This window comes from Drosophila grimshawi, unplaced genomic scaffold, assembly GCF_018153295.1.
Source record: "Drosophila grimshawi isolate 15287-2541.00 unplaced genomic scaffold, ASM1815329v1 contig_311, whole genome shotgun sequence".
Lineage (NCBI taxonomy): Eukaryota > Metazoa > Arthropoda > Insecta > Diptera > Drosophilidae > Drosophila > Drosophila grimshawi.
In genome coordinates, this window is record NW_025063098.1 from 9,396,159 (window position 1) to 9,422,092 (window position 25,934).

The 25,934-nt window shown below is 39.1% G+C and overlaps 6 protein-coding genes across 7 annotated transcripts; all 6 read left to right on the forward strand.

Annotated features, from left to right (window-relative positions):
* The first annotated feature begins 1,189 nt into the window (after positions 1-1,189).
* Positions 1,190-7,098, forward strand: LOC6564309 (major royal jelly protein 1). Its single transcript, XM_001989860.2, has 4 exons — positions 1,190-1,324; positions 4,677-5,376; positions 5,447-5,579; positions 6,095-7,098. The coding sequence occupies exons 1-4, from the start codon at positions 1,313-1,315 to the stop codon at positions 6,936-6,938; spliced, it is 1,689 nt and encodes a 562-aa protein (XP_001989896.2). The 5' UTR covers positions 1,190-1,312; the 3' UTR covers positions 6,939-7,098.
* Positions 7,099-8,939: 1,841 nt separating this feature from the next.
* Positions 8,940-11,164, forward strand: LOC6564308 (protein yellow). The gene is made up of 3 exons (XM_001989859.2): positions 8,940-9,514; positions 10,038-10,425; positions 10,497-11,164. Exons 1-3 carry the CDS (start codon positions 9,134-9,136, stop codon positions 10,976-10,978), a joined length of 1,251 nt encoding a protein of 416 aa, XP_001989895.1. The 5' UTR covers positions 8,940-9,133; the 3' UTR covers positions 10,979-11,164.
* A 41-nt stretch (positions 11,165-11,205) lies between these two features.
* LOC6563800 (dolichol-phosphate mannosyltransferase subunit 3) lies at positions 11,206-11,678 on the forward strand. The gene is made up of 2 exons (XM_001989858.3): positions 11,206-11,394; positions 11,450-11,678. Exons 1-2 carry the CDS (start codon positions 11,236-11,238, stop codon positions 11,582-11,584), a joined length of 294 nt encoding a protein of 97 aa, XP_001989894.2. The 5' UTR covers positions 11,206-11,235; the 3' UTR covers positions 11,585-11,678.
* A 367-nt stretch (positions 11,679-12,045) lies between these two features.
* LOC6563799 (GILT-like protein 1) lies at positions 12,046-14,813 on the forward strand. Its single transcript, XM_001989857.2, has 4 exons — positions 12,046-12,206; positions 13,815-13,949; positions 14,023-14,382; positions 14,449-14,813. The coding sequence occupies exons 1-4, from the start codon at positions 12,147-12,149 to the stop codon at positions 14,629-14,631; spliced, it is 738 nt and encodes a 245-aa protein (XP_001989893.1). The 5' UTR covers positions 12,046-12,146; the 3' UTR covers positions 14,632-14,813.
* Positions 14,814-15,786: 973 nt separating this feature from the next.
* Positions 15,787-22,223, forward strand: LOC6563798 (neuropeptide CCHamide-2). 2 transcript variants are annotated; one of them, XM_032737153.1, is made up of 4 exons: positions 15,787-15,995; positions 19,459-19,536; positions 21,296-21,537; positions 21,619-22,223. In XM_032737153.1, the coding sequence occupies exons 2-4, from the start codon at positions 19,464-19,466 to the stop codon at positions 21,724-21,726; spliced, it is 423 nt and encodes a 140-aa protein (XP_032593044.1). In that variant the 5' UTR covers positions 15,787-15,995; positions 19,459-19,463; the 3' UTR covers positions 21,727-22,223. The 2 variants fall into 2 exon arrangements, with proteins under 2 accessions (XP_032593044.1, XP_001989892.1); XM_001989856.3 differs by lacking the exon at positions 15,787-15,995 and adding an exon at positions 18,719-18,770 and having other exon boundaries at positions 21,619-21,893.
* A 439-nt stretch (positions 22,224-22,662) lies between these two features.
* Positions 22,663-25,784, forward strand: LOC6563797 (WD repeat-containing protein 36). The gene is made up of 3 exons (XM_001989855.2): positions 22,663-23,974; positions 24,039-24,476; positions 24,536-25,784. Exons 1-3 carry the CDS (start codon positions 22,807-22,809, stop codon positions 25,720-25,722), a joined length of 2,793 nt encoding a protein of 930 aa, XP_001989891.1. The 5' UTR covers positions 22,663-22,806; the 3' UTR covers positions 25,723-25,784.
* The last annotated feature ends 150 nt before the right edge of the window (positions 25,785-25,934 follow it).

Here is a 25,934-nt window from a genome sequence, read left to right on the forward strand (position 1 = left end):
TATTATACAAGTCTTATGAAATGTTCACCTGTATTTAATCATTTGGATTTGAGTTAAGCAACTCAAACTCATAGAACACTGATAATTTATCAGGAATTGCCTTTAAATGCCCAATTGTCAAATGTGTATTTTTGTCGGGCTTAGAGTGTAAACAGGTTTGATTTATTTCAATTGATTAAATGTGCAGTATAACTAAGTGTTTTTAATTTGCCCAATGCAATGAATGGGTTAAGAAAGGCAATAGACTCCCGTGATTCCAGATAGACTGGTTTAACAATTGGACGAGATGCTTCGCATTCCAGTCTAATTAAATAAAACAATAATATAATTTTAAATATATTGCGCCTGATAACACAAATATTCTATAAAAGAGTTAAGCTGGTTTATTGCGTTTAACACAATAACAATGATGCTCTAAAATTTCATGAACTTTTATCTAATCATAACAGAGCATTTTCTATTTATAAATAGTAATACCCGGAATTGTGCACAGCATTATTCATTGATAGACTTTGGACCTACCCAATTACCTGCCACAAATCATTTCATTAAAAGCTGTCAGCTAAACAAATTGATAAGTCTGTGTCTAGCCACAATCAGTCGCATATATATCCCCATATGCATATTCGCTAAAGATGTCAATCAATCTTATGAATAATCCACATGCAAACATGCATAAGTCAAAAATTTGTGACTGCAATTCGGAACTGAAATTGCTGTTATTTTTTCATCGTTTTTCTCTATATACCCTGTCATAAACAACTGCAGCAGATGGGTATGTGTTGTTGTTGAAGCTGTGAATTGGAGATTAAAGTATGTAGACGCAAATTGAGTAAATACTGGTTGAAGTTGAATAAAATAGTACTTAAATAGCAAAATGTAAATTTAAGTCAATTAGTAATTTTAAAAACTAATAATAAATTGAACAAGTAATATTAATAAATACTTCAACACGAAATGGTGTTAATAGACATGATTATAAGGTCAAAATTATTGCGCTTCATTGAATTTCTTATTTGAATATTGCTAATTATATATTCAACTGCAAACATTTTGAATATAAATTGTATCTAACAAATGCGAAATTCAATATGCACGAAAAGGGTATTGTTAAACTCGAAGACTGCAGCATGCAACGCTGCTCTGTTTGGTGTTTATTAAAAAAATCAACTCTTATAAAATTCGATGTGGCTATGAGACGAGCGCAGTTGCAAAGCGGCAGCCGCAACGCTTGGACGTGTCGCGAACGGCAAATTTACGCAAACGAATACGAAACGGAGTCAATAGCAACAGAGCAGCAGCAGTTAACCGAATGTATATCAAAGTAAGCTAATGCCAGATGCAAACCAGCTAACAAATTGGCTAGCTCGTCACAGAACGGGCCAAACAAAAGACTTAGGCAACGAACGCGAATGCATTCGTCTGTTTTGGCACGCGGCAAGTCGGTGCACTTTGAAGTTTTTTTGAAGTTTCGTTAAGTGTATCTGAAACTGTGTGGTATATGTGAAACGGTTAGCTTTCGGTCTTTGAGCCATAATCCAATGTCCCAGTGAAGCCAAATGCGACTCTCGCTGGAATTGTTCGTTAAGGCAAAAAAAATAAAAAATAAAAAAATCGATTGCAACAAATATATGCAACTAAGGTATCCATAGCCAAGGGTATGCAGTTGGCCAACAGCCTTGTGTGTTATTGGCCAAAAGCGCACAACGACCACCGTGGCTGGTGACGCTTGTGCCTTCGTGCGTGCCCAAATTAAGAACTGTGTTAGTTAGGTTTACAACACTTAATATCGATGACTTTGGGCTGCCATCGAGGCGTTGACTCATTTGTGCATATATAATAAACGTGTGTGTGTGTGTGTGTGTGTGTGAGTGTTGTATAAGGAAATTGAGCGGCACGTTTGACCTGAGCGGTCAGCTATGCAATTTGCAAATGCAATATTTGTTTTTAACAAATTTTGCCAATGAGTTAATTAAAGTTCATTTACGTAAAACCATAAAATTTTTATTGCTACAGATAAATATTTCTCAGAATGCTATAGCTGTGGCAATTAAACCTTTGCCACATTGTTACTGCGCTGTCTGTCTACGTTTCTGTCCGTCGTGAAACGCGTGAGAACAGAGTCAGAGATTGCCGCAGATCAGACCGTTAGATATGGCAACAACATCCATCGCCGACGGGCTGTTGACTGTCTTGTTTGACAGTAAAGAAAGAGTTGAACTCAATTTCATACAAGAATATGAATTTGCTGTACTCTTGGAGAGTTTGATTCACTCAGTCATTAATTGTTACTATTTATAGTATTCCCATACACTCAGAGAAACACATTCGTCCTACATTTATAAAATTTGACATACTTTGGCAGCAACTTGTTATTCAGAAAATATATTTTTAAAACAGAAAGTTTGGTTTCTCTAAAAATCATCGATTTTATTTTCTTAATTCCAGTGTACATTTTTCTAATATAGAAAACAATTTGTCTAATTTCCATATGTGTACATAAAACTCTAAACATTCACTTTTGTTTGTATTACTATTGAACATTAATTTTTAAAGATTTCACATATTCAAACAGATAGTTTCGATAGTTTAAAAATGCAAATAAGAAAAAAACCTTTAAAAAATGTCTTGCCTTTTTTTGTCGTATATACAGAAATTATTTTGTAAAGTGTGTAAAACCAATACCCTAAAGTTATTGAATGTAAAAGGCATATTTAAGCGGTATACGACCGTTGGAAGATTATACAAGATTATAACAATTTTTGATTACGAGTTGAACAAACAAGTTTGCAATATTTTATTTTAGCTATCAACCAATGTTCAAATAATGACAAGTTTATGGCGACTTTGTACGTCAATGAATAGAAAAGTCGCATAAAACATTTTTTTAATGCCAAAAGCGAACGTTTCTATTGTAATAGAAAATAAAATGAAGAGCGCTGCATTTGAAGTAGTTTCGCTTTTGTGGCATCATCTTTCAAGCCCAGCGGCTTGCAATGGTTTGTTCCGCCAGTGAAGTGCGTGTCATCAAAAGGCAGTGGCAAATCATCAACATTTGTCAAATTTTGGAGGCCGCAGCTCATAAATTACTTGGCATGAGGCCTAACTCACCAGCCAATGTCAACGTATTTTTTTCTTTGGGACAGAAATTGTTCACATTTCCGCTTTGCATATGTTTTACGAGCCATGTCACTTGGCACTTATGCAATTTAACCAATTTTTTATACTTCAAAATCTCGAATAATAAATTCAATTAACTCCGTTATCAAGTCTAGTGTGTGTGGCACATGCGCAATTATCAAAGAAAGTAAAAAAATATAAATTATGGTGTCGGTCAAGTTGTTCGTTTCGCTTGCAACATGTTCACTCATGTGTGCCACAACAACAACAAGCACAACAACCACTAACATATATAATGCAAGTCTGTCAAACCGATAAAGTTCGGAGCTGCAAGCAAATCGGACTGTCAGCTCAATTTAATGTCAACCGTTGCATGTGGTGAACATTAGGTGGCACCAGGCTACAACAAATTATACTCTCAACAAATATCAAAAAATAAATGCCAACTAAACTTATCAAACTAGTTTTTCGACTATTTAAAATGTTAACTCTATAAATGGGCTGCATTACTTGGTTTGCATGACACTGAAATGTTGGTTTAATATTCTTTTGGCGCCAAAGGTAACTCACCTTATTCTTCAGAAAGTATATTTCTAAAACGGAAGGTTAATCACAGTCTATATTTTTTATACATTTGAAAAGTTATAGATATTATATATTATCAAATAATACATCTTTCTAATTTTGGATTTTTTTTTTTTTATTTGAAGAAATTGTTTATGAAGACAAGAAAATCTTTCTGGTTTTCTAAATTTAATTTAATTTGTATTGTGAGAATGACAATATAAAAAGTGTGATATATTGCTCGATGAGCGTATATTCTATTATATTTTCAGCTAAGCAACTATTTTAAATTAGTAAAAACAAGTTCGAAGATATCCACAGAGAGCTAACATTTAAAAAAGTCAGTCATCAATTTCACATATGGCTTGACCATCCAATGTTCAAAGTCTGACATATATATAATTTTGTATTTTTTTTACTTGTTGCATAATGTAGCCAATGGCATTTTATGAAATGGAGCACTCTGTGAAATCGAGCACAAAAGAAAAAATAAAAAGAATAATAAGATGAAAAAAAGTCCACGTACAAATGCTCAATCTTAATAATAGTCTGTCTGAGACCCACCTGTCAATTAGTCCACCTGTTGTCTACGGGCATTCGAGACGGAGTCTTAACAAGGCTAAGCAATAACCAACCTAATTTGAATACAATGCCGTGGCAAATTCAGAAATCCCATATTGGCTCATTGGTATAGATATATTATATATTATTATTATTATTAAGAAAGGGCCTCGCTCTTGAATATAAAACAAGTGACTTATATATAAACATTAACATATAACAATTAATGAGTTTACAATGTATTGTGTTTTATTATCACCTTTATTCAAATTTCAAACCGGAAAAACAACAATGAATCGTTTATTTATTGCTTATGACCATCATAAAATGCATCGGCGTTTAATTGAAATGTGTTTATAATTGCTCGATGGTGCATTTTACTATTGAATTTTAAATTTGCACTTTGAATCATAAATCATTTATTTTTATAGAAAACACGCGCCATGCGCCACCTTCTAGCCAGCGTCCTTTGTTTTCTGCTGTGGCCAACCGCTCACATTTCTGCTCTGGCTCCATCACCTGGCTTACAGGTGGTCAAGCAATGGAAGCTGCTTGGCTATAACTTTCCGCAATCCTCCCGTTCCAACGATGCCAACTTTTATAGTCCAACGAATGTGCTGATTACGGGTATTGCCGTCAGCGAGGATCGCATCTTTGTAGCCACCCCAAAGTTATTATCGGGTGTTTCCTCGACTGTGAGTTGGGTGCCCAAAGCACAGATTGGTGACTCACCTACACTGCAGGCCTATCCCGACTGGTCCTTCTCCAACACGGCTCGAACCAACTTCAATTGCAGCGATCTGATTCTGACTTCGGTTTATCGACTACGCATCGATTCCTGCAATCGCTTGTGGATACTGGATGCGGGTATCTCTCGCTCTCTGGAGGATTATGAGACCACCTGTCCGCCAAAGATACTTGTAGTCGATTTGGATACGGATCGTGTGGTGCGTCGGATTGATTTTCCGCGCGAAGTGCTGCGTGGTGAATCCCTGTTCACCAATATGGTGATTGATGAGACCACAGCGAAAAGCTGTGACGATGTCTTTGTGTATATTACGGACACAGTGGAGCCTGGCATTATAGTCTATGACAGCGCCAAGGATCTCACCTGGCGTCACTCGCATCCAGGTAGAAAATATATCAATTATAATGAATATAATCTTTTGAATATACATATATGTTACATTCATACTCGTAGCCATGTACCCCGATCCGGACTTTGCACAGTCCGAGATTCTCAACGATCGCTTTGTGCTGATGGATGGCGTAGTTGGCTTGGCATTCGATGAACGCAACGGCATTGTTTACTTCCAGCCGCTGGCCACAGATCGGTGAGTGAAAACTGCCTTGGACAGATAGCGATTTAAATTAATTGTTCGTTGGAAGTGAAGTTGGTCTGATTTTAACAACTCCCATACTCCGATACCGGAGCTAGAAATCGATGAAAGCGCAGATGACTATAAAATTTTAAAGCTAAAGTCACCAAATGTGGTTAGTATCATCAGAGAGTGGCACTAACCAAGCCAACCACAATGTAAGAGATATATTACCGGTAATTTCCTTTAAAGATCGATCAAAACCGAAATATCTGATATCTGATTTAAAAGATAACTATAAATATATTATATATAATATATGGTATAGTACTTTTAGTTGTAAACTTCTCACTTGTTGTATTTAATTATTGATGAAGATGAACTGTATGTGTAATGTGATTTGAGTCCTTTCTTTCAAACTCTGATGTTCTACTTTCAACTTGTTGAAAAAAGAAGGAAAAAGGAGTTACCTTAGGAGAGTTATCACTATATATATCCAATCTTAATCGAATTCTTGATGTCATTTTCAGCGTGTTCTCTGTGCACAAGAACGTCTTGAGAAGCGGTCCCTTGGCCAATGGTCAAATGCTGGATGTTAAGCTGGTGGGCAAGAAGTCATCGCAGGGCATTGGTTTGGCGGTTTCACCCTACGATAGCAGCCTGATCTTCAGTCCGCTAAGTGAGACAGCCATCGCCTCGTGGAATCCCTCGACCAATCAGCAATCAGTGCTGGCGCAAGATCGCGACAACCTGCAGTTTGTGGCGGATATAACTAGGACGCGTTCAGAGCCAGGTGTTATCTATGCCATTGCCTCAAAGTTCCATCGCTTCTTCCTGAAGAATCTCAATCCCAATGAGTACAACAATCGCATAGTGCGCCTGGAACTGCCGACAGGTAAATCGCCCGGCATTAAGACACCCCTGTTGGGTCATCAGTTGGCAGTGACACCCAAGGGAGCTGCTCAGAATAGCTTGCTGCCATATGGTGTGTATACGCCACACACACAGACGCACACACACACGAACGCACTGCAAACGTATTTTACGAGTCCGGCGCTAACCACAAGGACACCCTACAAATTCGAGAATGCGGGCGTGGTCAATTATGGTCTGCGCAATCCGTTCACAGCACTCAATCAGGGCGAGGCGTTTCCGCCTACGAAGGCCACACGGGACATCTATCAGCGTTCCTATCTGGATACCTTGGTGGCTGATCATGTGACCACTGCACCTGCATCTGCAGTGCCTTACTCTGCATCGCCAGCGCCTTATTCTACATCCCCAGTGCCTTATTCTACATCCCCAGCGGCTTACTCAGCATCGCCAGCTACTTACACCACCCGGCACAATGGCTATTACTATCATTTAAATTAATTCATGATTTTAGCACAGCTTTTGATTATTTTTTCGTTTTGTAAATATTATTTTATTTATTTACTCTTTTTCTATTTCTTTCTTGTAAATACTTTCTTTTTGTTTTTATTTCAATTACTTATGCGGCTCATTCGAAAATAAAAATTATAATATACACTTGAAATACTTGGAAGAACTTTCATTTGAGTTATGATGTGTTGGCTTATCCACACTTCGCTGCAGCCGCCTCATAATTGCTCAATAATTTGTTAAAAGCCGTTATTAAATTAAAGCTTTACCACGACGAGCTTAAATGCACACCACGCTGACATTAATGAGCCATAAAATGACAGCCTAACCAGTTCTGAAGCATTTGAGTTTTTCTTGGCCAACTCTGGCAGCTGCTACTGGCTTGCGGTCTCGTTCTGGTTAACACTAAGTTCATATTACTTAAGTTTCACTCGGCGATTGTGGCAGTTATTTCTATCAATTAGCAAAAAGACACCCATCTATTTAAAAATTATTGAACGATTTCTGAATATTTGTAGGCACAGACGTCGAGCAATGTAAGTAGCTAAGAGTAAATAATAGTTAAACAAGTTATAAATTAAAAAAATTAACATTTCATTTAACATTTTTCTCATTTCTTTTAATAAAGTTCTGTAATTAATGTGGCCATTTCAAATGCATTTAACTTCCTTTATTGGCTGGCGCTGGCAATCATATGAACATATACGAGTTAATATAAATGGAAAAAAAACACATATTCGCTGTTGGAAATTTAAAAAATATAGGTAAAAACAAATGCAAATGGCATGCAAGTGTTGTAAAGACTTGTGATGAAGCACAGTGACACATGAAAATCTCTAAATATACACATTTAGCTTAAGCGACGTGGAAAGCGAGTTTAGCACTTACGTTAATTCCAATAGACCCCCTCCCCCCCTCCACCCACAAAACACACACACACACAAACAGCCACACACATTCACTACTTTCCATCCCGATCTGCCGAGCTATTAGCTCTGACGTTTAACTGTTTTGCCGGTAACTGCGTTTTCGTTTTGAATGCCTCCTCTTTCAAATTGCCTGTCGACAGCAAACTCAAACTGCATACACAGAGCGAAAAAATCGAGTAGCTCGCACTTAAACAAATTTTTAGCTCGATTGTTTTCTACGCTTTAAATTTATTTCTTTTATAACGACAATCATATCATTTGGTGGCGCTATTTAAATATACTTTAAGGAAAATTGTATGAAATCCTTTAAAAAAATATAAAAAATATATTTCATTAAGTTTTTATAATTTCAAATATGTAAACTCGAGAAAAGTTGAATGTAAGAATGACCCATTCGAGAGAGCCCTACTAAAAGATACTCTGATATATTAAACATATATATTAACTCTCAAAAACACTCACAAATATGAAATTACGTTTTTGGGCCTCAAAAACACTCAGAAAATAAATCGACATCAAATTTAACAAATCGCTCTAAACACAAAAACATTTTTCTTGTTTTCAATAATTATTTCTAAGTGCACAAAATATATATACAATAAATCAACTACGAAATTAGACGCATTTCTTCAAAATAACTGAAAAAAGTACACTGGAATTAAGTCAAGGACTCAAACTTTTGTTTTAGAAATATACTTGCTGAAATAAAGAGTTACACTTGACGATTTTCCAAAATTCAGTGCGATTTTCTGCTCTGTGTGCAGTTTATTCAATTCGAAAATTCATTTTAGCTTGTAATGCAAGACTGACTTATTTCGCTCCGTGCAGAGATCAATTATCGCGGGCAACGTCCGTTTGTTGACATGCTGTGAGACTGTGAGGCTGTGAGGAGTGTGCGGGTTCTTGGACTATGTAAATAAAGTTGAGCCATCCGTGAAGAAAGGTGCCCATAAATCTGGCAAGTATTAAACGGCACTAAACTCTTGACATGGGCCTGCGAGAAGGTGAGGTTAACATTAACATTAACGCTTACCTGTTGCGTCGTTTGCTTTGTTTGCTCTCCGCTAAGAACCCTCAACGCTCAACGTCGCAGCGTCTGTTGCCCATTTTGGTCAATTTGGGTTTGTTAGCACTCTGAAGTCGCCGTTGGCCGTTGGCTGTTGGAACTACCTGCCACATTGCCACACGTACAACGTGCAACTTAGTTTTCACGCGTCTCCTGAACAGTTTGGACGACTTGGACAAAGTCTGCTGAAAATGTTTGAGCACAAGTTTATCATAATTATTGTGTTGACTGCTGCCTGTTGCCTACTGCAGGGTATTACACGTTGCCAGCGGTTGCGCCTCAAACAGCTGCACACGCTGCACAAGTGGAGCAACCTCAGCCTGGGCCCTGATCCGGCTCGCAACACTCACTTTCTGCCCGTGGACATTGACATTGAATATGGCGACGAGGGACGTCATCGCACATTTCTCACCATTCCGCGACTGAGTGCCGGAGCACCCTTTACCTTGGCCACCATATCAGCCAGTGACAATGAGCGTGTGCAAAATCCACGACTGGAAGCCTATCCCAACATCAAATGGCATATTGCCTCCAAAAACTGTTCGGGCATTACTTCCGCCATCAGAACTTATGTGAGTGTAATTTGGAGTTCGACTTTGTCGATGCTCTGTTCTAGCTTTATTTTTTATTGTTTGTGTCTTATGATTACTTATTTCTATACCCTGAAACCATTAAAACTTGTTAAAAAGGATCTAAAGTTCTAAAAGTAAAGTTCTTCACAAGTATATTTTTGATCTGGATCAAAAAATGACTCGATATCACGGACTACAGAAGCTGGTATTATGAATTCTCATAAATCTCGCGCAGATTTCATTTGAACGATAACTATTTCCACTTCACGAATATCGATATATATCGATGTACGATACCAATTAAAGCAACAATTTTAAAGGTTGCGCCTTTTAATTGATATATTAAGGAGAAATTGTTTAGAATTTCGCCAAGATTGTATATTAAATAGCCAAGTTCTCAAAACATTTTCTATATAGCTGAACAGGGACACCATTACAGAATTTCATTACAGAAATTATATATTTACTTCGACAACTTCGACTTCGATTTGCTTCTTAACCTGATTTTAATTTAATGTTTCAGATTGATGAATGCTGGCGGCTGTGGGTTGTGGATTCGGGCCAAATGAACTCATTGCAGCTGTGTGCGCCACAGATTTTGATCTTTGACCTGGTCAAAGATGAGCTGGTGCAGCGTTCCACGCTGCCTGCGGCAATGTATACGCCCAGCATTTCGATATTTACGGCCATGGTGGTGGATCTGGCGGAGAATGTGGCACCTACAAAATGTTTGGGTGGCAAGGCCTACATAGCGGATGCTTGGGGCTATGGACTGATTGTGTTTGATGCACTCAGTGGGAAATCTTGGCGAATTGAGCATGAATCAATGCAGCCATCGCTGGGAGTGCGTCGTTTTGGCAGCGCCCATGCGGGCATCTTTACCGTCAGCCTCAGTCCCAGTGGATCAGCTAGTAAATGCCAATTTCTCTAGCTAATCGAATCAAATATAAAGCTAAAATTCTTAAACTCTTATCCTTTGCAGAACGTTTCTTGTACTTTCACACACTGAACAGTTTCTTTGAGATTGCGATACCGCTGCAAGTGGTGAACAACGCGAGTATTTGGAATAGGAAATCAAAGGATGAAGCCGGGAAACACTTTCGCATTGTGGGCACGCGAGGAACTCAATGCGAATCGGAGGTGATGGATAGCGAGGGTAATCTCTATTGTAGTCTGATCAGTCTGGGCGCCTTGATTAGTTGGAGCGAGCTATCGAACTATACGGCAAATGATATACGTGCCGTGGCCTACAATCCGCAACAATTGAAATTCGTCACGGGGCTGAAGATCAATCGAAACTCGAAGGGAGAGAATGAAATTTGGGCTCTGAGTAGTGAGCCAAATTTGTTTGTTGGCGGCTCCTTGAAGGAGAACGAGATCAAGTTTCAGATTATTGGCTGTCGTACAGCTGACTTGCTGGCCAATACACCGTGTACGGTGGGCGCAATGGAAAAACATAATTAACTTTAAATATTAATTCTAGTTTGAAAATCTCATATTTTGTAAGAATTAAGCAACTTTTGAAATGTAACGAGATTTGATAACGCGCCCAAGCTGATTGCCATGACACGCTGTGTTAGTTTAGTCAGCTGATTTGCACGGAAAAGATAATCGAAAGGAGAATTAATCGAATTATCGGCCATCCCTAGGCCGGCGTCTTGTTTACGTGTTGCATCAATAAAAAAATCTTTATTTTCATAGTCTATTTTAATCAGTTGCAAATGTTAATCATGACAAATCTACAACGTTGGTTATTCTATGCAACACTCTTTGCCGTGCCCTACTTGGCAATTGTGCTAGGAACGGTGCAAACAGCTCTGACATCAAAATACTTGCTGCATATTCAATTGCTACCGCTGTTGCTCTTAATTTTATTTGGTGTAAGTAATTAGTAAAATAATGAAATATAAATCATGTATTATATGTATTCAATAGATTTATTCCGTCTGGACTGTATTATATCGTACATTCACATTTAACGACTGCCCCGAGGCTGCAAAGGAATTGCAAGAGGAAATATTGGAAGCTCGCAAGGATCTCATAGCCAAGGGATTCAAGTTTCGTGACTGAAAAAGGTGTTTTTAGGCACAGAGTTTCTCTTTATGTACATACTTAAATAACATATATTTTAATTTGTGATTCCATGTAATATAAAAAGAAAAGTGTTATTCCAAACAAGACAAGTGCACGCTTGGGATTTGTGTTGAGGTGTAAAGTTGTTTAACTTTAGTACTCCCAATTCCCAACACTAATTTAATTAAGCGCTACATGATCCAATTCACCCATTACTCCAGAGAGAGTGACGCTCTTAAAGCTATACTTTAACATGAGCCGCACTTTTAAATTCTAATATGACTGCGCTATGCTTAGCAGACTGCTGATCGCTTGGAATATGCATGCAGTGTAAAGGTTTCTTTGAGCACCAGCCCAGCCCAATTTACGTATGCATGTCACAGTGCGGCTCTCTGACTGGAAAATGGCTGGAGCTGCTGCTGTCGAAATAAACACAAAGCTGACTGTATGAATAAACAGTTCGCGCTTAGACGTCAGCACGTTCACATCAGCTTGCGCTTGATTCAAAGTATAAGCAAAGCATAAGAGAATCGAAAAAAAGAAACAAAAAAATCAAATCATGAGTCACAAGTTGGTTTTGTTGGCTTGCCTGGCCGTCACCGTTTGCAGCGCTGCTAAGGTAAGTCTTGCATAATAAGAGCCTTAAGTCAAGCCAAATTCAAATGCGAGTAAAATTTGCGATGATATGGTCGAAAAATCAATGCTTAGAATCACGAGTGTTGCCTAATTAATTGTTGTTCAGTGCTGTGGGTCAGGGCCGGCAAAGTAAAACGAAGAGAAACAAAAATGGGAAAATGGTAAGAAGAAGTACAGCAACAAGTGGCGCGCCCCATAAAATGAGTTGAATGAACCGTAATGTTGAAATGTTTGAAAATGAAGCAAGTGGAAATTATTTCTTATATGTATAATATATGTGTGTGCATAATTAATTGAATAAATTAATTTCTCTCTGTTTGCTTTTGCTGCGATCTCAGTTTGTATTTTTGTTTTGAGACCGAAAACCTGTTTTTTATGCCGACCAGTTTCTATTTCATTGTGTTTTCGATGCATACGGGAACCGGTGCCAGCCACCGGCGGTCGCTCTTGGAAGCCCCTTCCAGTTTACACAACCAGTTGGTATTGCTGCTACTGCTGCTGTTTTTATAGCTCGATAAAATGGAACTTTTGACTTTTTGTTCTTCCACATCACAAAAGCGATGGGAGCTTAAACTGAGCAAGAGAAACAGAAAGAATAATAAGCAAATTATGTACATGCATACAAACATACACATGTATATGTATATGAACTTTGTTAGCTGAGAACAAATACAGGCAAACACATCCATAATAATAGGTAGTAATTCGAGTTGGCATACAACAATATAATAAATAAATAAATGATAATTATCTATTGCGCATCACTTGTGCGTTTAGTCACGAGAATTTGTAATTTTGTAAACGTAATTTTGGCCAATGTTTTTAGTAAATTTGCGATATTTTGATTAGGGTAAATTGCAAAAACCTAAATTGCTTAAGGCAGATAAACATTCAAAACAAAACTATTAATTTTCATGTGCATTCATTCATATATAATTTATTACAATTTGTTTAAGCATCTGTACACGTGCTGTGTAGATAAAGAAACACATTGTTAAATACATTTCACTTTTTTTAAATAAGCTGAGAACGCCAAATTGCAAACTGAGTAAACAGAAAAATCGCTGAAAAGTGTAGATTTCTACGTTTATTTAAATTTAAAATGTGGAAAAAACCCGATTTTTTCTATGTTACTTTTCGGTCGCGTCTCCAAAATTGATCACCGCTAATGCGATTGGAAAGTGAGAAGCGCTTGGAAAAGCTTTTAGTTGGAAATGAAAGCTAAATATTTAATTTACTAAAGTAAATGAACGAAAAACAATCTTTAGTTTGTCATAGTTTGCTTGAAATATGCAAATGATGTGGTTCACTTTCGCACACTGTTCATAATTGACTTTTTGACATTGAACAATGATTTTTCAATTTCTGGTCTACTGAGACAGGGATAGAATTGAATTTTAGGTTGCGTCCATTCAACCGAAACTGTTTTGCATGTGCTGTAAAAATGCAAATGGCAACACATGCTGAAGAATGAATGCATTATACTATAAAAGCCCCAGCTATTCCTCTACCACTGCCCCTGTTTGTGTCACTTCAATGTAAAACTTATTGACTGACCTGCATTGTTTTGTTGTTGTTATTGTTTCACCAGGTGCCTATTGCCATTTACTATGAGTCCCTGTGCCCGGACAGCGCCAAGTTTATTACGGAGCAACTGTATCCGGCTATGCAGACCGAGCTGCGCGAATCTGTCGAACTCACATTTGTGCCCTTTGGCAAATCCCAGGTGAGTTGAACAGCAAACACAATGCCTCATTTGTCTAAAATATGCATTTACACGCACTGCATGCTTTATTCAGTTTGTCACACAAGGCGCCGAAACAATGTTCACCTGTCATCATGGGCCGAATGAGTGCTATGGCAACCGGGTGCATAACTGCGCCATCGAGCACATCCAGGCCAACTCGTACCAGATCGAATATACACGCGAGTCGCTTACGCTTAACTTTATCAACTGCCTGATGAAGGCGGGCAAGAATTTCCCGGATAATGTGTATCCGGGACAGCGTTGCGCCACCGAGAATCACATCAATAATTGGGAGAATATCAAGATGTGTGCCAACTCCACCGATGGCAGTAATCTGCTGAAGAAGGCTGGCGAAACCACCCAGAGGCTAAAGGAACCGCTGACCAGTGTGCCCACCATTCTGTTCAATGAGGTGAGCAAAATAACCCTTCAACTCATACTTTCATACTTGTTGCTTATGCTTCATCCTTCTTCCCAGCAATTCGACAAGGATGTCAACCAGCGCGTCCAGGTTAACTTCCTCGGCACCCTCTGCAAGTATGTTTCGGCGCCCCAACCACGCATCTGTTCCGAGCATAACGGCGCATCGGGTCTGGTTGGTGCCGGCAGTGCCCTTTTGGGCTCCCTGCTGGGTCTGTGGTTCCTGCGCTACCTTTACTAAGTGGGCTAAGTGGCTAAGCCTTAAATGTTACATTTATAATTGCATTATTCTGCAGTCACTTTGAATCTCTACAATTTGTATATTGCCCTTTCCGATCCATCTGAAACTCAAACCGTCCAATACTATCTCAAGTAAGCAGCAGATATGCATGAGCAGCAATAAAAATAGAGATCTAAAGTTAATTTCGTAATTATGTGTAAATATAGAAATATTTCTTTCAGAAACGGAACATGTTGTCATGTTCCCAGTTTAGCGCGTAAAAATGCAAGACAAGCTAAGTTGCACCTACCTATATAGTAGGTAGTTGAAAAGTTGATAGGGCTTATATATATATATATATATATAGTGGGAGCAACTATTTGATGTCAAATATTTTGATCTGTGCTCGGGGCAGCAACAGCTGCTTATCGACGTAATTTTTCTTGATGCGATAAGCTGCCGCTTTAGCAACAATTGGAAATAATTGTTGTAAACAAGTCATCAATTTGTGCAATCTGCTCAATTTTGTTGTTTCCTTTTGTTTTTCTTCTTGTATTTTAGACTCAAAAATTGCAACTGTGAATCAAAGACTTTAAATTCAATTAATTCATATTTATTCACTTTCATATATTGAAAATCTGGGGGAAAAGAAGATGTGCCTATTGCCCATGGCAAGGGGGAAACACAGAATAACATACGTCAGCAGAATTTCATTCATTAAATCATATCTTTTCACATGACGCATTAATGACCCAAACTGCAAATCAAATAAATTCGGGCGCGTTGTCAATTCTGACAATCCAGAAGCGAGCCAGCAACAGTTTACCACGAGCAATGGCAATGGGTTTGTGCTTGGGCTTGGAGCCTGGAGCGGCAAGGAGCAGCCAAGGTTCAAAGAGAATGCCTTAGTCGTAGTTTTGGGCTAAATGCGTTTGCCGTTTGCCGTTTTCTTTTTTTTCTTCTTGCGGCCAGTCCAAATGCTGCAGCACCTACGCAAAACTAAAGGCCAGATCAAAAACCATTGCATACAACCAGGCGAAGACTTCGTGTTTGTCTCATTCGGCTCAGCGCTCGCTTCTGATTGGCTGTTGTACATTCACAATGACACCCACACACACGAACCGAACCGGTCGTCCTGCAATATAAGGCTGGCTACTCTGCTTCCAACGGCATCACACAACTTTTGGCTTTCAGTCGAGCGACACCAACACCGAACGCGCAAGCAGGCTCAACTCTTGTTAACAATTTTGTGTGTTGTAAGTGAAAGTGGCAGCAAAAAGTACACATTTAAAAATATAACAAAGGGTGTCCTTAATTTATGTTAACAACATAAACTAGTGCAAATCACATATTTATACTCATTACAAAAATCTACGCACAAATTGGTAAGTAACAATTTCAATATTTTTCCTAATCAGCAAAACTCACAACATTAATCACATCGTTTTGTTTGCTGGCTTAGAGAGGCATGGCACCCTCTCTCTAATGCTCAAATATTGTTGTTGGCCTCAGGTCATAATTTGTGCACTTGTTTATTTGCTTAAATTAATTGAGTTAAATTAGATTACTGGTCATTGACTGTTTGACTTGTTATCATTGCGAAGTGCTTGAATTTGCCATGCGCTTGCTTTGATTCATTTTTAATAAGCCGCCAAGGGGTGCACTTGCCAGCATCTTGAAAGTTGTTAGCTTGGCTCTCATTTGCTTAACGGCAAATTAAGTTAAAAGTCAACAACTTTAGTGAGCCAGCTGTATAAATCTGGCATATTTCGCTCAGTTTGTGTTCTGAACTTGGCCCTATTAACTAGACTGAAGACGTTTACTGGGAAAACTTGCATATTTGTATTCCGTGTTGTTTTTTTTTTTAAATTAAGCTAAAAGCAGGTATGTGAATAAGGAAAACTATATATAAAACATATATTCTGGATTAAGGGCTAATTCTATTAGGATTTAAGAGTAAGAAAAACGTAATTGACTTTTATTTCATTTGAGTTTTAAAACTTGAATCGATAAAAAGAAAACAATTGCATCTTTTTAAGACTTAGTTTAGCAAGCTAACTAATAAGTTAAGTTAAGTAATAATAACTAACTGAACTAATAATAGCCGACACAGTAAAATACAAAAATTAAATTGAATATATACATTTATTTTATTAGAAACAGAAATAATATAAAAAATGTCAGCTTGTTTTTAATTATAAAATTGCTCCATGGGCTGGGAAAAATCCCGAAAACTATCCCATCACCCATCATATGAGTTTTATAATTAAATTAATATTGAAGTAGTTAGGAAAACCATTAACGGTATTTGGAAATTTCTAAAATTAGTTATTGTTTACTAGAGTCAATTACAGTCCGCACAAATTTTAATATTAGCTTTAGATTGGAGATTATAAGACAAGAAGAATTTTAAAATGATAAACAGACAGAGCTGTCTGGTTTTTATGCTAACTTAAATTGTAAATCCGTCTTGATTAAACTTAGCATAAACTTATTTTAGCAGCAGTCAATATCAAATAGGTCAGTTTCTTAAATTAATAATTTATTTAATGAAAGAATACGCAATCCTTAGTGTTACCCAGATAACTGTTATTTCTTGTTTTCACATTAAGCTCGGTAACATGAGGAAACATTATAGTATAATTTTATAATATAATAAAATAAATTCTGAAAACTAGAAAGTGTTATATACGAAAAAAATTCTACAATTAGAATAATAATAGAACATATTTCTGGATACTAGAAATATAAACCTTTAATTCCTTAATCGCTTAATTAATTAAAATCTTTCCAAAAAATATTATGAAACTAGATCTCCCTAATAATATGTTAAAGTTTAGCGACTGGTTGCTCTAAAGGACGATTAGCTCTTTGTAAAGTTGCTCAACCTGCGAATGTCTTAAATTATTTTTTAAGAAATATACTTTCTGAATAATAAGTTGACTTAACCTTGTATTCCAAAAGTATGGCGAATTTCTGAAATTCGGGACTATTTTTGTCTGGGGTGACTTAAGTTGCCGCATAAGCAACTTACAACTTTTAAAAACTGCGCGGCTATTATTATTGATATATGTGGCAAATATATATATATATATATATATATATATACATATTGGTGTTATCAGCTAGCTGCTGATTACAAAATTTTCACACGAAAACGCACAGAGAGAGAGAAAGAGAGGTTGTTATGGCAGATGTTGTTCGATTAGCATTAGGCAAGGGGTAAAGGGTAAGGGGAAAGGGGAATGGGTTATCAGAAAGCGCTGCACCTGTGGAAAATTTTTCGAAATTGATTTATGTGGGACAGAAGCCGCGAGAAAACAGATATATTGAGTTATGAGCAGTGGCAGCGGCAGCTCATTAAATCGTTATTAGTTGACAGTATATATTGACTATAAGCAATACTCTTTGCTGGGAAAATTGATAAGCCTCTGGCAGCATTGATTAACAATGTAATGTGACAATAATATTATTGTTTTTGCAGCGTGTGGTGTAGGTGTGGGTATTGTTGATTTATATTGCACAGGCCGAGCCACTTATCTCCTTGTGTCTGTACATGTTTGGTTCGGCTATCAACTGAAAATAAACTCCATAGCCAACGGAGCTTAACAGTTCTGGGCCTATTTATAACAAAGTCTGAGGCGTCACCAATTTACTTGGCATGAGCCAGAGTCTGGAGTCTGCGAATGTGAAGCGTGACACGATTTCAGTTGCGATTACGGCGCTGTCGCTATTTAATTGTAGCTTATCAGCAGCCAAGTCGTGTCATGGAGCCGAGCTGCCCGGACTTTGCCGATCCGCCGATCAGTCGCCGGGCAGCAGTTGAAAATGTGAAATCGTGGACCAAAATTCGTTTGGCTCCCTTTGGCATTGTTGGTGTGGCCGTTGTTGTCAAAAAATAGGATATATACACATACATATATAAAATAGAAAATTCCAAATATATACCAACACTATCTGTGATTACAAACGTACAAAGTTCCCCAAAAAATATATACACAATTCTATATAAAAGCTATTTAAAATAAAATATTAATTATTGAGCTTTGCTGATAAACAAATACTATATAAAGTGTTATTTTGTTGTTGTTGTTATGCTTTGTTGCTGTTTTACATAAGTCAGCGAAAATATACCTATCAACCAATCAGCTCGAACTGAGGTAAGTTTGGCAGGCGTTAGTACTAGTGCACTGCAGTCAGAGTTAGTCACACGACCAGGTTTGTTTCAAATAATACCCGGGACACGCGTCGTATGATTGATGTAAATGAAATACTGAAAAAGCGCAGCTTGCTAAGTGTTCTAATATATACATATATATGTGCATATATACTTATAGGTAGATGTAAATAAATGTTTGCTTGGTCAAATCAAATGATTTACCGTTTATCCTAAGATATTCATCTGTGAAATATCCGATTAAGAAATTCAAAGCACGTAATAAACAAACATTCGTTTAAGTTGAGCGCTTGCCACTTTGGACACAAGCACACACACACAAGCACACAAGCACACACACACAAGCACACACACACAAGCATACACACACACACACTCACACACACACACACACACACACACACGCCCACACACTAATTGCCTACATGTGATGGTTGGAACATAAATCAAAGTTCAAAACTTTTGCCGCTCCGGATTAGTTAACTAAATGCATATGTGACTGGTGATTGGTTGTGTGCCATGATTTTCTAATTAGTGTGGCATATCTGCAGGCGCAGCACATTGTTGTGCCCTCAACAGGTGCACACACATACACACCCACACAATCAAACACACACCAAATATGTACTTACTTTAATTGACATTACTTTCTGTCTTCTATCTCTTTGCAGTTAATATGAAATCCACAATTTCGCTGCTGGTTGTCATCTGCACCGTTGTGTTGGCCGCCCAACAGAGCCAGGCCAAAAGTGAGTAGTTTCATTCATATTCATGTTCATTATTCATTGAATGAATAGAATATAGAGAATATGAGCTCTCTCTCTCATATTCTATTGAATATTTTACGCCACTTAAGTTGTGTTTTCGCCCCAATCCATTCAATTTAAGCGCAAAACAACAAACCTATAAATGGCTGACAAGTGGCAGACACACTCACACACACAAACACAGACACATATACACCACCTGTATGCACCGTTATGTCAGCAGCATCAATTGTTACAGTTCAACTTTAACGCAAAACAAACAAGCTTCGACCTGAGGTCGACGTTGCCATTGACATTGCTCCTTTGTTGCATTGTTTATGCAGCTGCATCGTCCCATCAAATGTGTGGCATCTTCCTCCTTGCTGCATGTATGCAGTGTTATCTTCTGAACTGCCTTTCTTTTGAAGCGCATACAAAGTGACTCACGCGTAATTGGGGAGCATTAAAACTGGCATAACGATGTAGTGCATTTGTTTGTAACAGGCATAGCCAAGCATGTACAACCCCATCAAATACATATATTATTGGTCAGGAAGAACAGCCGAGTTGTCTGAATAAACAAGCGGATCTCAGCGACTATTAAAGTTGAATGCAAGTTCTCATACATCCCGCACAGATCAAGCTCTTTTCAGAATGTCTATAACGGCCCATTGTTCGAGATCATCGATTGAAATCGATTTCGGATAGCAAAAAAAAGTGACAACTTTAAAAGCAGAGCCTTCCAAATAATATATTATTATTCCTGACAAATTATTAAACATCTATGAAAATTTCATTAACTTTGGATAAGAAAAAACCAAAATATATTCATATTATATACATATTGATACTCATACTAGACTCATCGGTTCCATGCGCTGTCAATAGGCCAATGAAATGATAACACTTCCACACCTGCTTTGAGTGTGGAAATGTATTAAATTTGGAAATTTAGCAATTAGGCTGTAATTATGCATTTAACAACTGACTTCTGAGTATCTCGTAGTCGAGCTCACTCTATGCTACATCAGTCTTACTTGTTTTTTCATAATTTGATGGCACAGCAAGACATGGGCGTAGTTTCCGTATGCCAACAAATGTTACATTGTTAAACAAATTTTTTGAACGCCTTAAGCAATAAACCAATTTAAAAATGTTTCTTAATGTCAGCCATAGATTTGGAAAGTGTGTTAACATTGAGTGCGTATGCTCCCAAAGCACGGGCAAATCCCAAGTGGGTTTAGTATGTTTTAGCTAACTGATGCCTTAATATAATTTTGTATGCGAGCGGAAGCCCAGAAATAGCATCTACTCAGCAGTTAACAAAAAACAAACACACAACAGAAAAAAATGGAAAAAATAAAAAAAAAATGGGGGAGCCAAACAACATTTTACAGTTGCTTTTGTCACGCAGGTCAAATGCTTATCAAAAGATGTCTCTCCAGAGCATTGGCAAGCGATTAAAGATTTCGAGTCTCTGCCAAATGTTTGTCCTCATATACACATTATGTTTACATATAATGGCATCAAGTTTGAATCTTGTGCACTGGGGAATCCACACGCATTGACTTTGAAAACTTTTTCAGCCAAACCTAGCCAAAGCTAATAACGTGTGTGTGAGTGTATGTGTGGGTGTGTGTTTGTGTGCGTGTGTGTGGGTGTAATATCGATTAAAGTTGTTGCCTGTAGCATTTGCAATTTATAGCTAATATCGTTGCTGCCTAAATTCATTTGGCCAATTATTGCACTTTGCATTTTACAGAGGGCTGCCAGGCTTATGGACACGTCTGTTACGGCGGACATGGGAAACGCTCCTTGGACGCTGGTAACGGAGTAGGTGCTGGCAATGCGGCTGCGGCCAATGCCGCCGGCCTTGACCAGGAGTTTGTACGTCCAAACGGCCTCTTACCGATGTTGTTACCCAACGAACAGGCCGTTGTGCCCGACCAGGGATTCGATGAGTATCCGTCGCGTCAGGTACTCTACAAAATAATGAAATCGTGGGTAAGTCACAAAGCTGCATATTATCATTTATATTTACATATATACTCATTATGCCATATTTGTTTCTTGTAAACTTTTCAGTTTAATCGTCCGCATCAACCCTCCCCTCGTCTGAGTGATTTGGATTACCCGCTCTCGAGTTCCGGTGAAACTTTCAATCGCGATGGCACTCTGAATGCTCTCAATTAAGTGCGTAATCTAACACGGAGCATCAACTAAAGCAACAACAATTTGAACCAAAACGAAACACTTTCTTCAGCATCATCAACAACAACCACAACAAGAACACTAAAAAGCACATTATCAATTTCTAAATGAATGTTAATTAAATTGTTTCATAGGTGTCTACAAATAGAGCAACAAATTTTTGCTATTTGCATAATCTGCGAATGTTTAATAACAAAAACTAAACTGAAGTTTTTAAGGGCTGGTAAAAATTTCAGTGTAAAAAAAAAACTGACAAAATATTTTCAATAAAATAAAATGAAAATGCAATGGCATTGTGTTATTTTGATTGATTTTATTCAAAATGTTAACCTATATATGAGTTTTGTGTGAAACAACTGCAAAAGACTATATACATACATACATACATACATATGCAAAATTACTTGTACCTATTTAATTTCAAAATACCCTAGAAAAAGTCTAATTATTCTAAATATATCATTAATTTTAAATGCAACTAAAACTTAAATTATCTCAAGGGCTTTTATTGTATATATATATACGTATATATTACGTTTTTGGGTTATTAAATAAAATCAAAGTCAAATTTACAAACGTGCGATTAATTATTGTGAAGTATGTTTTTCGACAGTTCAGCATTTAAATACAATTTTTGAGGACAAGCGCTCAAATATTCGTTTTCGATATGTCGATTGCGCTGATGTATCGATAACTCAGACTAATCGATTATCCTAACAGAGATGTATTGTGTTAAAATTGAAAACATCAGAAGTTAGAATTGATATTTAAAGGTAATTGTGACTGTAGCATTAAATTTAGTTTTATTTATTATATATATATTTTTTATACTTTATAGTTTAAGCAGCGAAGCTTACGATTTTTCAACATCAGGAAATTAATTTAAAGTTAACACACCTACAGTTTTGAGAGCACTGCTCTGCTATTTAACATTGTTAACAGTCGCATTTGAGTCGCATTTGTTAACATTGGAGTTGAATACACGTGCTTCGCTGGTAAACATGAAAATCAAAGTCAACGTTTATTAAAATATACAAAGCGAAGACGATTATACACAAAAATATGACACATCTAAAGGAAGAGGACACCTCGGCCGTGGCGGATGAGCAAGAGGCGCGTGGCGTCATCAAGGAGAGTAGCCAAATATTTCGTCGCAATCGCGCCTTGGGCTACGTGAGCAACCAGGTGCCGGCAGTGACTCGATATGTGCAGCGACGTCGAGACACCCTGCTGATCACCTGCATTGGACGCTCTTTTCAGGTGTACACCGCTAGCCACTTTCGTCTGTTGCATGTGAGTGGCCTGCATCCGGACGATATTACGGCCATGGCCACCGATAGACTCCACACTTATACGGCCAGCAATAAATGTATCTATGCATGGCGCGCCGGCAAACACATCCGGCATGTGTATCGTGGCCATGAGCGAGATGTCCATCTGCTTCTGCCTTTTGGCCGTAGTTTGATTGCTGTTGATCATAGCAATGTGCTGAAAGTGTGGAACATTCCCACCGACGATGTATATCTGGATGTGCCCTTCAAGAGTGATGAGTTCCGAATCACAGCGCTTGCTCATCCGCCCACGTACGTGAATAAGATTGTGTTGGGCTCGCAGCAGGGTCAGCTGAAGATCATGAACATTAAGAAGAACAGCATCGTGTGCACACTCAGTCATCACGATTGTGGTATCACGTGCATCGAACCTGCGCCGGCATTGGATGTGGTGGCCATCGGACATGCCGATGGCACCATCATTGTCCTCAATCTGAAATACGATACAGTGCTGGTGGCCTTCAAGCAGGAGTGGGGCCTGGTCACCGGCTTGACATTTCGCACCGATGGACCTCCGATTTTGGTGTCGGCTTGTAGGAATGGTTACATGGCCTTCTGGAATCTGGAGGAGCATAAGCTGGCCGGTCAACTGCAGGCGCATGAGGAGCAAGTGGCCACCGCCATTTGCCTGCCCAGTGAACCGGTCGTCTTCACCACATCTCCCGACAACTCCATGAAACTCTTCGTCTTCGATATGCCGGATGGTGGAGCACGTCAGCTCCGCATACGCGAGGGTCACACAAAACCACCGCTTTGTATTCGCTATCACGGCGGCTCTGGCGTGTCCATACTCTCATCCGGCGAGGATAGCACGCTGCGCGTCTTCTCCACCATCTCGGAGTCGCTAAACAAAAGCATGGGCCGAGCCACCTATAATCAAAAGGCGACCAAGAAGAAAAGTGAGCATCTTTAAACAAGAGCTCTTCTTTTATTGTTGTATTCAAACATATTCTTCATTTGCAGATCGTTTCCAGTACGACAAGTATGGCATGCCGCCAATTGTGGAGTTCACATCCGATGTGGCACGCGAGAAGGAGTGGGACAACATAGCCGCCATACATTCGGGCATTATACAGACCACAACGTGGACGTTCAACAAAAATCGCATGGGCGAACATCGGCTGGTGCCGACACAGTTTCAAAACAAGCAACGCAGCAATTTCCAGTGCGAGACGACGTGCATCATATTGACGCATTGCGGCAACTTTGTCATCATTGGCTACAGCAGTGGCGATGTAGAACGCTTCAACATTCAGTCCGGCCTGCATCGCTGCAGCTACGGTGCCCCAAAAGCGGCCCATGAATCGGCCGTCCGTGGCTTGGCCAGCGATAATCTGAATCAATATGTGGTCACTGGTTGCTCCAGCGGACTGGTCAAGTTCTGGACGTTCAAAGGCAAGAGTAAGTAGATGCATATCCTAGTCAAGTCAGTCCATTATCACATTTGCCCCATTCGACAGCTGAAAGGCCAATTGCCGTGCTGCGTCTGGCAGATGGCGTCGCTCTGATGCGGCATCATCGGGAGAGCGCCATGCTGGCCATTGGCCTAGACACCTTTAAGGTCTATGTGGTGGACATGGCCACACGGGTGGTTGTGCGCAAGTTCATTGGACATACGGCGAAGCTGAACGATCTGGCCTTCAGTCCGGACAGCCGTTGGCTCATCACAGCGGCGATGGACTCGACAATTAAGGTGTGGGACATACCCTCCTCCTACATGATCGATCATTTCCGCGTGGAGCGTCCCTGTATCTCGCTGAGTATGTCGCCAAGCGGTGATTTTCTCGCCACTGCCCATGTAAATCTGTTGGGTATTTATCTCTGGTCAAATAAGACGCTCTTCAGCCAGATCTCGTTGCGTTCCATGGATCCACACGAGCCCGCACCGTATGTGGGTCTGCCGGCAAATGTTTGCGATGCAATGGAACTGGAGGATGCCATGCAAGAGCTGGGCATTGACAGCAGCAATGAGCAGAATGCTGAACTGGGCGAGGAGATCAATGCCAAATACGAAACGCCTAAGCAACTAGCACCCGAGCTGATTACGCTATCGGGTCTGGCTGCGTCACGCTGGCAAAATCTGCTGGATCTGCAGCTGATCAAGCAGCGCAACAAGCCCAAGGCACCACCAAAGGTACCCAAACAGGCGCCCTTCTTTCTGCCAACGGTATCCGGTCTGGAGTTGCGCTTCGATGTGGCCAATGGTGCGCCCAGCGCCACGGATGGTTCCCGCATCCAGCAAGTGTCTGCCCTTAACAATCTGACTGCCTTTGGCAAGCTGCTGGAAACGACAGCCACAAGTAATGACTTTGATGCCGCTTGCAAGCACATCACCCAACTTGGACCGTCGATGGTGGACTTTGAGATCAAGTCACTGCATCCAGAAGCCGGCGGCACTCTGCTCGCAATGCTGCAGTTTCTTAAACTGATCGAGTTTATGTTCAGCACAAATCTCGACTTTGAGCTGGCCCAATCCTATCTAAGCGTCTATCTCCGCTCCCATGGCCTTAGTCTAAGCGAATCACCAGAGATTGTCCAATCCCTGCGCAGTGTCTCCCAGGCGCAACAGTTGGCCTGGGAGCGTGTCGAAAGCAAACTGATTTATGGCATTGGCGTCGTCTCCGCACTGCGAAACTTTGCTCGCTAAATTTGTATAACTGTAGCCGCTTTTTACATGTTTGTAAATAAATTGACATCATATTTAAATAACTTTTTTTAAGTGTTTCTTTATAATGAATTGAATGAATGAATAATTAAATGTTGTCCAATTTTACAGACGAGCTAATGATCCATTTAGAAAACCTGTACTAGATCCTTATACTACACAAATTTCACTAACTTGACACAATTTAAATTTCC

Coding starts and splice junctions, on each gene's coding strand:
- LOC6564309 (XM_001989860.2), top strand. Junction 5,377..5,446: donor CTGGCGTCACTCGCATCCAG/GTAGAAAATATA, acceptor TCATACTCGTAG/CCATGTACCCCGATCCGGAC. Junction 5,580..6,094: donor CAGCCGCTGGCCACAGATCG/GTGAGTGAAAAC, acceptor TGTCATTTTCAG/CGTGTTCTCTGTGCACAAGA.
- LOC6564308 (XM_001989859.2), top strand. CDS start 9,134: ATGTTTGAGCACAAGTTTATCATAATTATTGTGTTGACTGCTGCCTGT. Junction 9,515..10,037: donor CTTCCGCCATCAGAACTTAT/GTGAGTGTAATT, acceptor TTAATGTTTCAG/ATTGATGAATGCTGGCGGCT. Junction 10,426..10,496: donor CAGTCCCAGTGGATCAGCTA/GTAAATGCCAAT, acceptor TATCCTTTGCAG/AACGTTTCTTGTACTTTCAC.
- LOC6563800 (XM_001989858.3), top strand. CDS start 11,236: ATGTTAATCATGACAAATCTACAACGTTGGTTATTCTATGCAACACTC. Junction 11,395..11,449: donor TGCTCTTAATTTTATTTGGT/GTAAGTAATTAG, acceptor TGTATTCAATAG/ATTTATTCCGTCTGGACTGT.
- LOC6563799 (XM_001989857.2), top strand. CDS start 12,147: ATGAGTCACAAGTTGGTTTTGTTGGCTTGCCTGGCCGTCACCGTTTGC. Junction 12,207..13,814: donor CCGTTTGCAGCGCTGCTAAG/GTAAGTCTTGCA, acceptor TTGTTTCACCAG/GTGCCTATTGCCATTTACTA. Junction 13,950..14,022: donor TGCCCTTTGGCAAATCCCAG/GTGAGTTGAACA, acceptor TGCTTTATTCAG/TTTGTCACACAAGGCGCCGA.
- LOC6563798 (XM_032737153.1), top strand. CDS start 19,464: ATGAAATCCACAATTTCGCTGCTGGTTGTCATCTGCACCGTTGTGTTG. Junction 19,537..21,295: donor CCAACAGAGCCAGGCCAAAA/GTGAGTAGTTTC, acceptor TGCATTTTACAG/AGGGCTGCCAGGCTTATGGA. Junction 21,538..21,618: donor ACAAAATAATGAAATCGTGG/GTAAGTCACAAA, acceptor TAAACTTTTCAG/TTTAATCGTCCGCATCAACC.
- LOC6563797 (XM_001989855.2), top strand. CDS start 22,807: ATGACACATCTAAAGGAAGAGGACACCTCGGCCGTGGCGGATGAGCAA. Junction 23,975..24,038: donor AAAGGCGACCAAGAAGAAAA/GTGAGCATCTTT, acceptor CTTCATTTGCAG/ATCGTTTCCAGTACGACAAG. Junction 24,477..24,535: donor CTGGACGTTCAAAGGCAAGA/GTAAGTAGATGC, acceptor CCCATTCGACAG/CTGAAAGGCCAATTGCCGTG.